The sequence below is a fragment of the Mytilus californianus genome, unplaced genomic scaffold (genome assembly GCF_021869535.1).
Source record: "Mytilus californianus isolate M0D057914Y unplaced genomic scaffold, xbMytCali1.0.p SCAF_9, whole genome shotgun sequence".
NCBI classification, from domain to species: domain Eukaryota; kingdom Metazoa; phylum Mollusca; class Bivalvia; order Mytilida; family Mytilidae; genus Mytilus; species Mytilus californianus.
In genome coordinates this window covers 1,990,572-2,006,798 of record NW_026262745.1, presented here as the reverse complement: position 1 = coordinate 2,006,798, position 16,227 = coordinate 1,990,572, and the positions used below count along the sequence as shown (strand labels likewise).

At 32.2% G+C, this 16,227-nt stretch overlaps 1 protein-coding gene across 1 annotated transcript; it reads right to left on the bottom strand.

The window, feature by feature from the left end:
* Window positions 1–365: 365 nt before the first annotated feature.
* LOC127715744 (tumor necrosis factor receptor superfamily member 19-like) lies at window positions 366–14,128 on the bottom strand. Its single transcript, XM_052221896.1, has 7 exons — window positions 14,074–14,128; window positions 7,701–7,926; window positions 7,114–7,257; window positions 6,230–6,417; window positions 5,420–5,454; window positions 4,803–5,138; window positions 366–376 (listed from the first exon to the last, which is right to left on the bottom strand). The coding sequence occupies exons 2-7, from the start codon at window positions 7,905–7,907 to the stop codon at window positions 366–368; spliced, it is 921 nt and encodes a 306-aa protein (XP_052077856.1). The 5' UTR covers window positions 7,908–7,926; window positions 14,074–14,128.
* Window positions 14,129–16,227: the final 2,099 nt, after the last annotated feature.

The following is a 16,227-nucleotide window of genomic DNA, read 5'->3' as shown; positions in this document are numbered from 1 at the left end:
GTTTTGATTGTAACTGTTAGTACAAAACTGTATGAAGGAAGGAAGCGATGAGGATCTATAGGCATGCAAAATCCTGTTTTCTTGGGGAGGAGGGGGGACATGGGTTTAATTTTCAATTATATTGGGGTTTTTTTTCTACATTTATTAGGCAAATTTCCCCTGAATTTGTTTCACTAACTGGCACAAAATCAAAACGTTTTAAGACTATTCTGTGGAATTCGAAGTCTATATATATATATGATATATTAATGATACTTAACCCGTATTCAATAATTTTTTGTATGTCCTTATATATTTAGTGATAAATTGCTGTTAACAAAAATATTGCAAATTTGCATAGACTGGAAGACTTTAACCTAAATAAATTATGTTGTATCTGAAAAAAGTTTATGTTATAACTTCCAATAAAACAATAAGGTCCTTCTCGCCAGTTTTGGATAATTGTTCATTTTTTTCAAAACCTACCATAAATACATGCAGTTTTGAGTCTATACGAATCTAATAATGTGTGTTTTAGTAAAAGATTGAAGGACTTTTGAAAAATGCCCTTGTTTTGATATGAATTCATGGAAAATGATCATACCCCCTTTTTTATTGTTGTAAAAGGGAGTGATAAAAAAGTTTATTTTAAATCGAAATTAAAAAAAAACTTTATCATGTATTGTTAGAGTTAAAAAAATATATTGTTGTCTCTAGAAAATAAACATATTGCAATTCCATCCAGCATCGCTCATGAAAGATGAATGGTCGGTGGCACAGAGATGGAACAAATCTGTTTTATTAATATGATGACGTGGATTTATTTTTTAATTACGATTTTACTAGCATATACCATTATTAGGCTGGATGATTTGCTACAAGATAGTGTTGAGTTTCCATTCGGCGACTCCTCGAATGATTGGAGTTTTGTTTGCTAAAAAGAATAAATTGCAAGTGGATAACTCGGAATCTTTTGATAATTTACATTTATCACGCCATGTATAAGTTGTCCCACTTCTTTTGTATCTCTTAAGAATTTCTCCTGATGGATTTTCTTCTTCTTATTATATTGTTATATATTTGTTTCGTTTTTCATCCTTAATGGTAAGTGGCGACCAGAAGTACGGTATTTGGTCTATTTCCAACCAACAGTAAAAATCTTGCCAAAGCGGGACGTTAGTTTGGCTGTGCGGGATGTACAAGTACGCAACCACGTCCGGTCAGACTAGGGAGTTAAATCCTATGCTTCGTGTGGAGAGAGTGCCACACACTCTGACCGTTAAGAACACCTACAACAACTCTTTGGGGTCCGTAGGTGAGCTGTTGCAAGGGAGAATTATGTCCCTATCCAATATACCTTCATTTTCTAGTGGTAGTCCAAATTTTCTTGACCTTCATCCCGGAAAGCGTCTATTACAAGATCCACTTATTTTATCTATTGTTAATTTGTTCTCTTCTTGAACATGCATGGCATATTTGCCACTGGACTTTAAGCAAACATCGATAAGTCAATCAATTTCCTTCCAACCCCCTTTCATCTCTCCTTTAGTAACAGTAGAGGGATGTTTTGCGTTATAAATATGTTTTTCTTCCCACGCTCGCCCACCAAAACAACGTTTTCTCTTATGCGCCAATTTGTTTGGTTATTTTAGTTGGTTACGTATTTGTTTATTGTTTTACACACCAACATCAATTTAACATCAGTTCTTTAAAACTATTATGTTGCTTCAATCAATGTAAATAATCAAAACAAACGTTTACACGGATGAGTACATGCGATGAGCTAACATATATCATACGGTGATTAGAGAAAGGTTCCGATTTAAGTATTCCTTAGTTAAGTGAAGACTTAAGTAATGTTATGCATACGACTTAAGATGTTTACTTAACTAAGGAAATTCTTAGTGAAATCTAAGTTTAAGGAACACTTAAGTTAAGATGTTTTATGCATACGGGCCCAGGTCCGATTTCCTTTAAATACAAAATTGAAAACAATGCACACACAATAAGTAAATAAGACACAAATACTTGGAAGCCTTATACAAAAAAAGAACATTTATAAAGGAATATGCAAGGATATTTTTGTAGGTGTGTTTAAATCCTTGCATGTTCCTACAAATATCTTAATTTACATATAAATAAACATGTTGCACGGACCCGTTTTCGCGTGTTCCTAGAGGCAAGGTCTCAAGTGTTTAAACACGGGCACTAAGCTCTCAATTCATTTTTCGCGTATTCCTAGAGGCTAGGTCTTACGTGTTTAAACACGGGCACTAAGCTCTCAAGTCCTTTTTCGCGTATTCCTAGAGGCTAGGTCTCAAGTGTTTAAACACGGGCAGTAGGCTTTCAATTCCTTTTTTCGCGTATTCCTAGAGGCTAGGTCTCAAGTGTTTAAACACGGGCACTTGGCTCTCAAGTCCTTTTTCGCGTATTCCTAGAGGCTAGGTCTCAAGTGTTTAAACACGGGCACTAGGCTCTCAAGTCCTTTTTCGCGTATTCCTAGAGGCTTGGTCTCAAGTGTTTAAACACGGGCACTAGGCTCTCAATTCCTTTTTTCGTGTGTTCCTAGAGGCTAGGTCATATGTGTTTAATTAGTTAATCAATCAATCAATCTATCAATCAATGAATCAAAAAAATCAATTAATCAATCATGTTTCGGTAAGGAAAGACCGTTAACAATTGTTTTTAAAACAATTGATTTATATATTTTTTTTTTTTCTTCCGCCAAATTTTTTTCTTGCGCTGTATTTTTGTTTCAAAAGGTGTCGCTTAGTTTTTTTTGTATATGATATCATACAGTCTATACGCTTTTGAAACTGACCCTGTTTAACCGAACACTTTTCTGTGTAAGAGTTATCTCCCCGAAAACTGTTTTTCTTGTTATGAGATCTCTTTCGCAATCGTAAAAGAAAGCGACAAATTTATTTTTCCAAAATGCTCATTATATCCTCAGGATGTTACGTTTTATTTTGACCAAAGCTATCCAGAGACTCCATATGAGAGTTATTCTCCTTTATGCATTTGATATAAGTGGTATGCATTTCTGACTGGTAAACCATAAGTGATAGAGACCTAAGGTCTTTTGATTTGAGGTCCTTGGTCCAAAAAAAAAAAAGAAAATTAGGTCAAGGTCAGAGGTCAAGGTCATATTCTTAATTTAGATTTTGGCTTAATTTCACTTCTTTTCAAAAACCGTATAAGATATCGACAACATATATTTACTAAATTGTTTGTTGCGACATGTCGTAACACACACATTTTGGTTGAAAAGGTACGCTAACATTAAATTGGAGTTTTCTCCCCTCTTAGATTTAAAATTACGCGTATGGTGATATAACTCATCCAAAATATATAATAAAGACCTAGTGTCTTTTGATTTTAGGTCCTTGATTTATGACCTTTAAATTGAGCTCAAGGTCATTGGTAAATTTGACGTTCTAGATTTTGACCTTTGCTTTTGCTTCATATGTATTATGATAAAGCCATGGGACTTTATGCATTTGGTTGCAAGCCATATGACCTTGGAAAAGCCAACCGGAAGTGACCTTGTGTAAACCGGAAGTAGCTATTTTTGTACTTGTGTAATGTACAAGTATATAGTACCATATATTTTTGGAATCAGTGTCAGTTAAACTATCAAATAAAACCGGAAGTGACATTTATCAAACCGGAAGTAACAAATCATCTGCCTTATTTGAAAAAAATTATCTAGAAACCATATATTTTTTTAAACCAGCGTACAATGAGCTATCATTTGACGCTGGAAATAACATTTTAAACCGAATTTTAATATTTTTGTATCAAAATAGATTTTTTCGGGTGGAAAGACCTTCAATTGTTTTCTGAACAATTGGTTTTTAATTGTGAATAAAATTGCTTCGTTTACTTGTTGTATTTGTAAACAACTGTTAACTTACTATTGTTCCTTGTACCGATCTTTTGAGTTAAGAGAACTACAACTGATATTTATAGTTTGTTCTTATGTTGTACTGTTACACCACTGTCCCAGGTTAAGGGGAGGGTTTAAGCACTCACAAAGATGTGTAACCCCGCCACATTCTTTATGTACCTCTCCCAAACCAGGGACCTGTAGTTCAGTGATTTTTATTGATTCATGTCTGTCATATTTGTTTTACGTAAATTTTTTTGTAATAAAGTCATTTCTGAAACTGTATTGAAAATACAATTACAGATAATAATAATACAATTTAAGTAATATTTGTTATAATGTTTGATTCAGAAATGTTAAGAAACATTAGTCAACAAAAAGTATGAATAAACACGTCTCAGTTATAAAAGTATTTCAAACTCTTAACCAGTTTTTGATAGATCATGAAATCCTGTTTTATTTGAAAATACTTTATATCTCACATTTGTAATGTTATATATTGTACATTATTTACACGTTATAGTTATAATGCAAACAGTTTTAAGCTAAGCGTATTAATTTATTGTACTATCCTATATTTTATAAGAACATAAGACAACTCTGATTGTTAATGACATATGGGTTATAATAGTATGTGACTTTAATCTCTTATAATATTTTTTTTTTTAATGTCACTTGTGACTTGTTTAATTTTTCTGATTGTATTTTTTCGTTGTCGTTCTATACCACTTTGTACCTCTAACGTTTATAATTATTTTATGTACCTTGAACGTTTACTTATTTCGAAAGAATTTGTAAATGTCCCTAATGTATAAATCAAAAGTATCTATGTTTCAACTTAATTTAAAAAATTACGTAATTTTTTAAAGAATGTAAAAATTTCCTTATGCATAACTCAAAAGTTGCTATATGTCAACTTTATTCTACAACTTACGCAAAGTATTCACAGCAGCGTCTGTAGAACCAGCATGACCAACATTCAGTTGTTCTGGTTTATTATCGTTCTTGTTCACAGATGACCTAGAAGTGAGTGTGGCAGCAGAGGTGGAGGCTGTTATATCATGATATACATTACTACAACATGATGGGTGATTTATGAAACGGTACACCATGAAGATAATACATAATGCAGAAAAAGTTACAATGACCAGTATAACAACTAGTATGGTTTGAGATCTCTTCACCTGTCTATGACCAACGATTGGAGCTAAATTTGTTGTTTCTGGAGTTGAACTGAGCTCTGGGGTAACTGTCGTTGTTTCAATTTTTACTAGAATATAAAATCAAATATATTTAATACAAGGAATGGACATAAACTAGTCAGAAATATTTTAGGAATTCCATATGACATGTGTAAAGTGTCAACATTTTGCATTTCAACAATGATTGTTGTCATAGAAATAAATTGCTAAATACACAGAATAGTGGAATTTTAAGCATTGAATATAAATACTATTGAGTAAACAAAATATTCTCTTAAAATATAAATAAAAATATCATAAAATATGTAAACATGAATACTAAGTGTTTTCAACAAAAGAAATCTTTTACCACATGCTGCATTTTCCATCCAGGATTTTTTGTACCTGAAATTGAAAAATATATCACCATTCACCATACGATAAACCATTACTGTTATATTCTTTAGATGGTTAATACAATAAACTGTTGACACAGAGATATGTATCGCCTGTCCGCATAAAATTTAGAAAAAGACAATCTGATGGACAGCAACATTCCTTATTAATTCAAAGTCGCTGGACCATGATCTTGTGGGCAGGGCCTAGAAATAGTCGACAAACTTAGATGTACTGATAATTATGCAACTTTATAAAAATATCATTGATCTGTCACAAGCAGTTCTTATCAAACAGACTAAAGCAGAAAACTTAACATTGAAAATTGCTAGTTAATTCAAAGTTGCTGGACCATGACCTAAGAGGCAGGCCTCGAAATAGTCGTCAAACTGATATGTACTGAGAGAAATGCAACTTTATATTAAATGTAAATGATCTATAACAAGTAGTTCCTATCAAACTAACTTACGCAGAAAACTAAACAATTGTTGACACCATCGCGGCAGCCGTCGCCGGAAAAGCAATCCTTATGTATCGCTTTCCGCGATTTTCGTCGCAGGCGAGACAACAATTGTAAAAGTTGTCAAAAATATCAAATCATACTTTTACATGCTAAATAGATAGATAAATGCTACAAAATGATCGGTTATAGCAGTAATGAATGAATTATTTTATGAAATGCCTTTGAAAGGTTACAAACTGTATGAATACGAATATACCGATTTAAATTAAATAATCAAGTTAAATGAAAGACAGAGGATTTTACTTAAGAAAACAATCTTACCCTACAAGACAGTCACCACATTCTGAATCTGTGTCTTGTGTACAATGAGTTTTGAACTGTTTATTCTGTCCATGACAATCATGACACTCTGTACACTGGTAATGTGTCAAGGCACTAGCAAAGTATCCAGGATCACATACACACGGATAACAATCAAATGCTCCATGAAATTCATCTGAAGGTATTTCCTGTGATGATAATTCTTCATTAGCAGGAATTAAGATTACTATATAAAAATAAGGAGATGTGTTATGATTGCCAATGAGACAACCATCCACCAAAGTTCAAATGAAGTGGTCTGGATGTAAGCAATTATAGGCAACAGTACGGCATTCAACAATGAGGAAAAAACCCATACCCATATGTTCTTTTGAGGATGTAGTCATTTCAGGTTTAGGAATTGTTGTCAGATGTTCGGACTCGTTTGGTTTTTTCTTACGATACAGGGTAAAATATTTTGCCCCATTTCATCCACTTTTCTTTTCAAAGAAGGCTTCAATAGCTCATAAAAGATCATTACCAAAAATTAAGCAGATTCTATATTTCTTTTCTTACAATTTGAGACCCAAAACATGCCAAAGCTAAATATAAGGTACAAGTCCTAGTTAGCCTTTTCCCGCCAACTTTTAAAAGTCAAATATCAATATGCTTAGCTCTTCTGATTTATAGTATCAATTTTAAATTCCAGATTTTTTAAATTTCACCAGACTACATCCTTAAGGAATTTTAAAGTGTTAAACGATTTTACAATATGATGTTTCGTTAATTATTCATGGTCAATGTATATGTGTTGCAAAAAACGTGAACGCTACTCTAAACTAAAAGTTTAACTTGGCTACATCTAAAAGAATCAATGTGAAAATGGTCAATTTTGTTTTACTTGCCTTGCTTTTATTTATATAACCATGTGTATTGCAGACTGGACACTTACTACATCTACCAGCATATTCGTCATAGAACTTCACACCAGGCTTGCAGTAACAGGGAAAACAGTCTAACGCTCCATGTTCTGGACTGATTCTGATATTCTAAAGAGTGTAAGAAAGCATGATGAAGACTCGATGCACAAATCGTATGTATAAGTCTATGTTTTGTAGACTGTTATCTGTCTTTTGCTCATTTTTCGTTTTATTTCTTCCATAACATTGTCAGTTCGTTTTCGACTTATGAGTTTCATTATCCCTTTTGTATAAGTTCTGCCTTTCTTTTTTAGTGTGTAAAACATTGATATAGATCATTTACTTAATTTAGAAGCAATGAATTATTACTGATCATATTGTGGAAATAGTATTTCAAACTCGTTTACTGTTGTATTTGATAACTATGTACATCTAGTTAATAGTTAAGCGCATAAGTGTTCTATTCGGTAAAGGCAAAATGTGGACAATCCATTTTATTATTAATTGTTTTCTTTCAAGTTTCAAACTACTGACCCAGTACCTATTAACTATAAATAAATATCCAAACTTACAAACTGCAAGTAATTGGTAGCTTTTCTACAACGTTGACATCTTCGACATTTTTCTTGATCGAAGTCGTAGTATTGTATGCCAATAACACATTCAGAGAAACCTACACTATTCATGAACAGTGTACTGTTATTCTCTGTGAAAATCGTTGGCGCTACCAAAAGCAGTATATGCAGAGTAAATACTGGTAGTAAAAATAATTTTACCATCTAACTTTATCAAATGTATCTGAAATTGATTATAAAAAGTAGTTTGTACTATTCCGTTTTTTCTTGAATGGATAATAATTCTGTTTTACTTTTTCTCTTTTGTTTTGTTTTCTCTTTTCCGTATTTTCCATAACCAAATTGAGTACTACTCTTATAATCAGGAACAAGAGATGTAGAAAGTATTCAAGTATATTCAGGCGATATATTCTTTTGATGGAATTTGATCATAGTCTAACCAATAGATTTGTATCTTCTTCAAAAGTAAGATGATACCAAGATGGGAAAATGATATCCCTAATCGAAGAAGGGAAGGACCACAAGAAGTCGAAAAGATAAATACATGTATAGGAAACTAAATATTTAGCAATATGAACGCCACCAAAAAAAACATGGCTTAAAATATACTGTTCCAGTGGAAACCATTGTGATGGTCATGACATGTACAAAACCGGTTTTTGTTTTTGTTTTAATCCTCATTAAATTATTTTCATTAATTTCTATCCCTGTTGTACCCCTACTCATTACGACATAATGTGATGATTGAGTTATAACATTTAATTTGAATTTCAGGCAACAGGTAATTAACGATGTTGACATCTCATAAATTCATTTAGAAGATGCAATAAATCAAGGTAAAACACAAAAAACTGAGAGAATCGTATGAATTCAAAAAAAAAGGAGCAAGACGCAGTGTAGACTAGGTAAGTTTCTCCTGCTAAGCAAGCATCAACCGCCAAACTTAAGTCAAAATGTCACAATCAGGAATGGGAAACAATAAGAAAATTCACAGATCAGACGATTTTCTGTATTTTAAGATCTAGAACCAAGAAAACATGCCGCTTTACAGTTGGGACACATACACTGTTTATTTCAAAAGTCAGAAACCATGTTGTCGTCTATACATATATCTGGGGTTTTCGTTTATTGTTTTTTATAGTTTGTTCTTGTGCTGTTTCATCACTGTCCCAGGTTAGAGGAGGGTTGGGTGCCCGCCAAACATGTTTAATCCCGTCTCATTCTGTATGTGCCTGTCCCAAGTCAGGAGCCTGTAGTTCACAATGGTTCAGTGGTTGTCGTTTGTTTCTGTGTATCATATTTGTTTTTCATTAATTATTTTGTACATAAATTAGGCCGTTAGTTTTTCGTTTGAAATGTTTTACATTTGTCATTTCGGGGCCTTTTATAGCTGACTATGCGGTATGGGTTTTTCTCATTGTTGAAGGCCATACAGTGACCTATAGTTGTTAATTTCTGTGTCATTTGGTCTCTTGTGGAGAGTTGTCTCGTTGGCATTTATACCACATGTTCTTATTTTTATATTTTATTGACAATTGTATCTCTACTCTAACGATTTACAACCTATGGTCTTGGCACATGGTGTCTTTAAATCATTGACGCTATTTACTGGCATTATGTATTAAGATATTCAGAGTTGAATCTTTTCGCACTTTCTCATTTGTTTACTGAATTTAGGAATTAGTTTTCTTTTCCACCGCTTGTGCATATATAAACCAACACGCGCATATAACTGAATTAAATGGTAACTGTACTTAAAAATATTTTTGATACATCTATAAGAAAGCTTGTCAGTATATTTCATTTGTGATCACTGACGTAAAATTACAATTCAACGTAGACGCCATGCTCTAGTAACCACAGACATAAATAAAGTTGTATCGATATATATATACATCACATGACTTGTAATTTTCCATTTACAATACCAGTCAATGGAAAATTTTAATATGCGTATAAAAATGTAATGAAGAGAAATTCTTGTTCATTAATTAGTCTCATTAGGCAACATGGTCAATGAGACAAGTTTGAACAGTTGTTATATATAACTTTGGAACCATTATCAATGAAATAAAGAAATTGAATGTTCGATTAAAATAAAGTTATCAAACATTATGCGTAGACTAAAAGTTTGTCACGAAAATCCGATATGTATGTGTTTATAAAAAAAAATAGAAAAAAAATAAAAAGAACAAGCATTCATTCCTTCATAAATCAGATTTACGTCACATGTCACGTGATTAGTTTGTTTGTAAACGAACGTCGCTTATAATCCTCACATGACAAATATTATCAAAATATGTATCGAATTTATTATGTGTTATTGAATTATTTTCTAACGATTTCCTGACAAACAGCAATCATACTATATCTCTTTATTTCTATATTTAATTCGAATAAGAAAATCAACTAAATAGATGTAGTACGTGAATGAACAACATTCATGACATTTTTTCTGCTACCTGAATTGCGATTTTGTGGAATCATTCGTCACCCTTAACATGTACAAATCGTCATAAATGAAACATTTTAATTATTAAAAATAATCACTTCATTTTTATTCATAGTAATTAAGATATCGCACCAAATATAATGAAGAACATTCTAACGACCACATTAAACCTTGGTCATGTTATCCCTGTAGACACATCGTTAAACGAACAAGTATCCACTGTTGTACGTAATATGTACGTAATATACTATCAAGACATTTGTAGTGGGTACTATTGAAGTTTATACGTGTATATGTAATAAGGATCATACGTTATGTTTTAAAACATTTTACTCGGAACACGAACAAAAGAAAGAAACCAAAGAGAAATAAAGAATAATATAACTCTGTTGATTGATTGTTGATTGCTTAACGTCCAGTGGCAAATTGTTCATGAACGTTCAGGACGATAAGGTTACTGGAGGAAGATCAGACAACAGCAATTGATAAAAGTAGATAAAATACAAAAGACAAATAATACTCTATAAAAAATACTTAGAAACATAAAGGCTGATGATCAATACGAAACAAAGAAGTGGAAAAGTTAAGGTGCTCTTTAGGGTATATAGTAACTGGTCGTGCTGTATTCGTGGCACCCGTCGTTTTGAAGTTGTGCATAACAAATTCAGTAAAAATATACGTGGATGAGTCGTTTTCGTTAATAAGGTATAAAGGTGTCACACCACCAATTCACCCACTCACATTTAAAAAAAATGCCCTTCTCTGATAAAAACAATCGTGTGCTTCATGTTGTTGTTTACTTTAACATGCCAAACTAGCAAGTGCATGTACACGAATGTAACTTTGTTCAAGTTTTAGAATCAACTGATAACTATACTTCCTTAAATAAACTCATCATAGATACCAGGATTAAGATATTAATAGTACGAAAAATTAACATCTTGGCTTGCTACAATCACAAGATGGAAGTGGGCATAAAATATACAATCTTATAATTTTTAACCGATTGTCGGACAAATTTTACGATATATGTGCGTCTGTCGTTAGTGACAGATACATATATAATATACTTAAATAAGCTTGTACACATGCTTACACGAGTACAGATAGAGACAGGTTAGCTAAGATTGTTACTAGTTGGATAAGCCCTATATCTATCAAAGATCATACGCCGAAACAAAACGGAAAAGACTTCATGAGAAACACAAGAAAATTGAAACTACAAGTTTCTACAATAAACCTAGTGGATACAATACTTAAGCTGCTTATTCTTCAAGAAGCTTGGCAATACCCACGAAAATAATGCTCATAAAGCACCTCATATACCTACGATAGGTAGCAAGAAATCCCTTTATGCTATTTATTTCTTCCATTCAACAATTCGATCATAAACCACTTTATCGGATAAATAATTGTTCAGTGGATTATCATAGTCCCTAATCAGTCTATTTCTACCAAATGTATTTGCCCTTCTCCTTAAATTAACGTATATATACGTCGGCCGTATTTGTTTACAAATTTACCATAATAAAATATATCCTAGTTAGGACTATCCTAAGACTAAACTTGTGTCCTAAACTTAGGTCATTTCCTATCCCATTTCTCCAAGTTACCAATCTACACTTCGACACATAATTCAAAGATCGGCTTCCCTTGTGTTTATGCTGATAAATATTTATTGTTTACTAACTATTATTCTATTAGGATCTTATATTAATTAAAGTATCGACTTTTATTTCTCGAGTGAATAAAACTTTTCTGTTCCTTATCTAGATAAACTGAGGAGATGGCACGAACTCCAGAACGGAGCGAGAAACACTGTCAACTGGGTAAGTTTACCCTGTTAAGCATGCATCATCTGCCATGGGAATCCAAACTTAGTCAGAATGTCATAATTGGGAACAGGACACAATTGTTAAATTTACAGATCTGACGATTTTCTTGTATTAAAAGAAATAAGAACCCGAAAACATATCGTTATAGAGTTGAGAAACATACACTGCCTGCTCTAAAACTCACATAGAAACCAAGTTGTCGACTGTACATGTATCTGGTTTTTTTTTACAATTTTATCTCTGCTTGAAGTTTTACAACAAACGGTTTTGACAAATGGTATCTTATTTAAACCATTGACTTAACATGTTATAAGGTACTGTGGAGACCGTAAGCCCTTATGAGAAAAAAGTACTAGTATCAGTACAGCAGTACAACAACACGCTATTTATTTAAAATACATCTGGCATTATTACAGCAGTACAACAATTCGCTGTTTACTGTAATTATGTATTAAGATATTCATAATTGGAATCTTTTTACACTTTCTCATTTTTGAAGTGAACTGACGAATGAGTTTATCTTTCTACTGCTTTGTGCATGTTTAAACCAACACATGCATATAACTGAACTATGTGATAACTGTACTTAAAGTTTAATATTTTACAATTTTTTTCCAATTTGATACATCTATAAGAAATCTCGTCAAAATTTTGTCGTTCCTTAATCAACAATTCAGTGTAGACGTCATGCTCTAGTAACCGCAGATATAAATAAGGTCGTATCGATTTATAAATATCACAAGCATTGTAATTTTCCATTTACTGGTAGTTCAACTAGTGAACTCCAAATTAATACCAGTCAATGGAAAAGTTTAAAATACATATACAAATTAATTTAATAAAGATTATTTCTTTTATTCATTAATTAGTCATGTAAGGCAACATTGTAAAACAGATTCATTTCGAATAGTTCTGATAGTGACTATAGAAGTGTGAACTTGGAATAGTGCTTGTTTGTTTGTTTGATGGTATATGGCTATTGTAGCTGGAATGAAAACCAATTCTTTGTAAAATAAAAGATCTTTATTATTTGCTGGTCAATGTCCAAGTGACCAGAGATTCTTAAAATACACACACAATTTTTGTTTCATTCCCAGGTGAAGCTCATATGGGTAAAATAATTATGTACACAAACATGACAAAGGAAAATATCTTATTATCCCTTTCACCATGTTCACTGGCCCCATGTCACCTAAGAGCTCAAATCTACGATAGCGTGGTCTTAATCCGGACATGCTAATCCAACATATGGTCAAAGGTTACATAATATTTGCTATCGTCTATAGATAATATAATAAACTCTAATTTTCCGCTTTTGTTAATCTTTTGTGGAAAAATGGCAAACAATGGCTATTCTAATTCTTTGTCTAACTCTGGTATTTTATTTTATTCCCTTTTAAGATTAACTTATAAATTTGGGTGACATGAAGACAGTGAAATTCTTTTTATTTGTAAAATAAATCAAAACTCATTTCTATCAAAACTATAGTAAAATATGCAAAAGATCTATAAGAAAAAGTGATATTGCATTTTTCCTTATCACAAATACATTATCAAGAAAATATTGAATTTTTCGATAAAAACAAAGTTATTTAACATTAGATGAAGAATTCACAAGAAATAACATATAAAGTGTGTGTTCAAAAATTAATAAAACATCTGAAAAAAAATAAATACAACAAGCTTTCCTTCATTCATTCATAAATCCAAATTGCGTCACATATCACGTGAATAGTTTGTTTGTAAACAAATGAATGTCACTATGAAATATTTTATCATAATATATATCGAATTTATATTGTTTTTAAATTGTAAACTAGCATATGATCGATTGCCTGACGAACAGCAATCATACCATATCTCTTTATTTTTATATCAAATTAAAATATTAAGACAATCCAATAAATAGATGTTGTATGTGAATGACCTACATTCTTTACCATGTTTACGTTTATCCTGCAGTCTGTTTTGCGATTTTGTGGTAATTTTCGTCACCCTTACATGTACAAATCGTCAGTAATGATACATTTAATTATTCTGAAACAGCACTTCATTTTCACTCATAGTAAATAAGACAACTTACCAAATCAAATGAGGAATATCCCTTGAATTAAAAACAGCGACCACATTGATTGCTCATGTGATCCAAGGTTTTGGTCACTGTAGACACATCGTTAATCGAACAATTATCCACTGTTGTACATAATTTACTATCATGACATTTAAAGTATGTGTTATTGGAGTTTATACACGTATATGTGATGAAGATCATATGTTATGTTTTAAAATATTTAACTAGGAACATCAACAAAAGATAGATACCAAGGAAAAATAAAATAAATAATGTAATTGAGGGAAGATCAGACAACATACGACTGCTAAAAGTAGAAAAAAATACGAAAGAAAAATAGTACTCTATAAAAACTACCTAGAAACATAAAGACTGAGGATCAATACGAAACCAACAAATGGATATGTTAAACTTTCCGTGCACTCGTGGTACCCATCGTGTTTAAAGTGTGCAGGACAATCTCAGTAAAATTATACGTGGATAAGTCGTTTTCGTTGATCAGATATCAAGTTGTCACACTTCTTATTCACACACTTACATTTCAAATATATGTGAAAGTAGACCTTCTCTGACACAAAATCATGTGTTTGATGTCTGTTTACTTAAATATGTTTAACTAGTCCATGAATTTACAGAATTGTAACTCTATTCAAGTTTTAGAAACAACTAATGACTTATAGTGCCTTGAAAATTAATGGTAGAGAAAATAAACATTTTTAGTTGCCCCTATCACAAGATGGAAGTTGGCAAAAGATTTTAATTTGCAAAGCGACGTTAAAAGCTTCAATCGTCTGGCGATGTTGAATTTTTATTACCCCACAAAACATCATGTTTACTATTGTTAGACCATTTTTAGAATATATGTGCGGCTGTCGTCAGTGACAGATACAAATATTATATACTTGTACACATGCTTGCACGATTACATATAGAGACAGGTTAGCTAAGAACGTTACTGGTTTGATAAGGCCTGTCACTTTCGAAAGATCATACGCCCTAACTGGATTTACCAATCTGTTCGTGCATTTGTCATTGTTATTCAATGCAAAATAATTATCTAAGATACCTGGGACGATCTTATTTTATAAAGAATCTCTTTTGTTTACTTATTGTACCTCAAACTAATTAGAAACGATCCTGGTAAACTTATCGATCCTTTAAATAAACTTATTCTAAAAGGTTACCAATTCAACACTGTAATTAAATCTTTGAATATTGTTTTTATTGGTATTAATATTGATTTTGTTATCAGTAAATTAAAAGCAAACTAAATAATATTATTATATACATATGCACATTCATTGATCTACAATCTGTCGATACATGTATCTTGGCATTGCACAAGGTCATGTTTTTCTCTGACTGTTTATGACGTCTTTACACTAATGGATGTGTAATGATTGATAATTTAGTCTTAGATGCATGATTTTTTTTATTAGTTGTTATTGGCTTTGAACTAGCTGTCAGTAACTGCGAGTACTCGCAGATCTGTACTTAGTGTCTTTTTGTTGTTGGGATGTACAAGTACCCGGCCACGTCCACTCTGTGTTTTTGTTAGATGTATTTCTATTTGTATCCATCTGATAAGTTAAGCCTTTTTCAACTGATTTTTTTTAGTTCGTTCTTTTGTTGTACTGTTACACCACTGTCCCAGGGTTATGGGGAGGGTTAGGATTCCGCTAACATGTTTAACCCCGCCACATTCTGTATGTGTGTGCCTGTCCCAATTCAGGAGCCTGTAATTCAGTGGTTGTCGTTTGTTGCTGTGTTACTTATTTGTTTTTCGTTCATCTTTTTGTACATGAATTAGGCCGTTAGTTTTCTCGTTTGAATTGTTTTACATTTGTCATTTCGGGGCCTTTTATAGCTGACAATGCGGTATGGGCTTTGCTCATTGTTGAAGGCCATACGGTGACCTATAGTTGTTAATTTCTGTGTCATTTGGTCTCTTGTGAAGAGTTGTCTTATTGGCAATCATACCACATCTTCTTTTTTATGATTATTAACCCGGATTAGGTCTTTAAGTTGAGGTTCAATTAACTAAAAGTTAATCGGGCATGACTAATTAGACACACCCTCTTAGAATCATGGGGTCCAAAATAGGATCGGGAAAAAATAGCCAGCGAAATACCATAATTTACAATTTTATATATATCTTTATTCTGA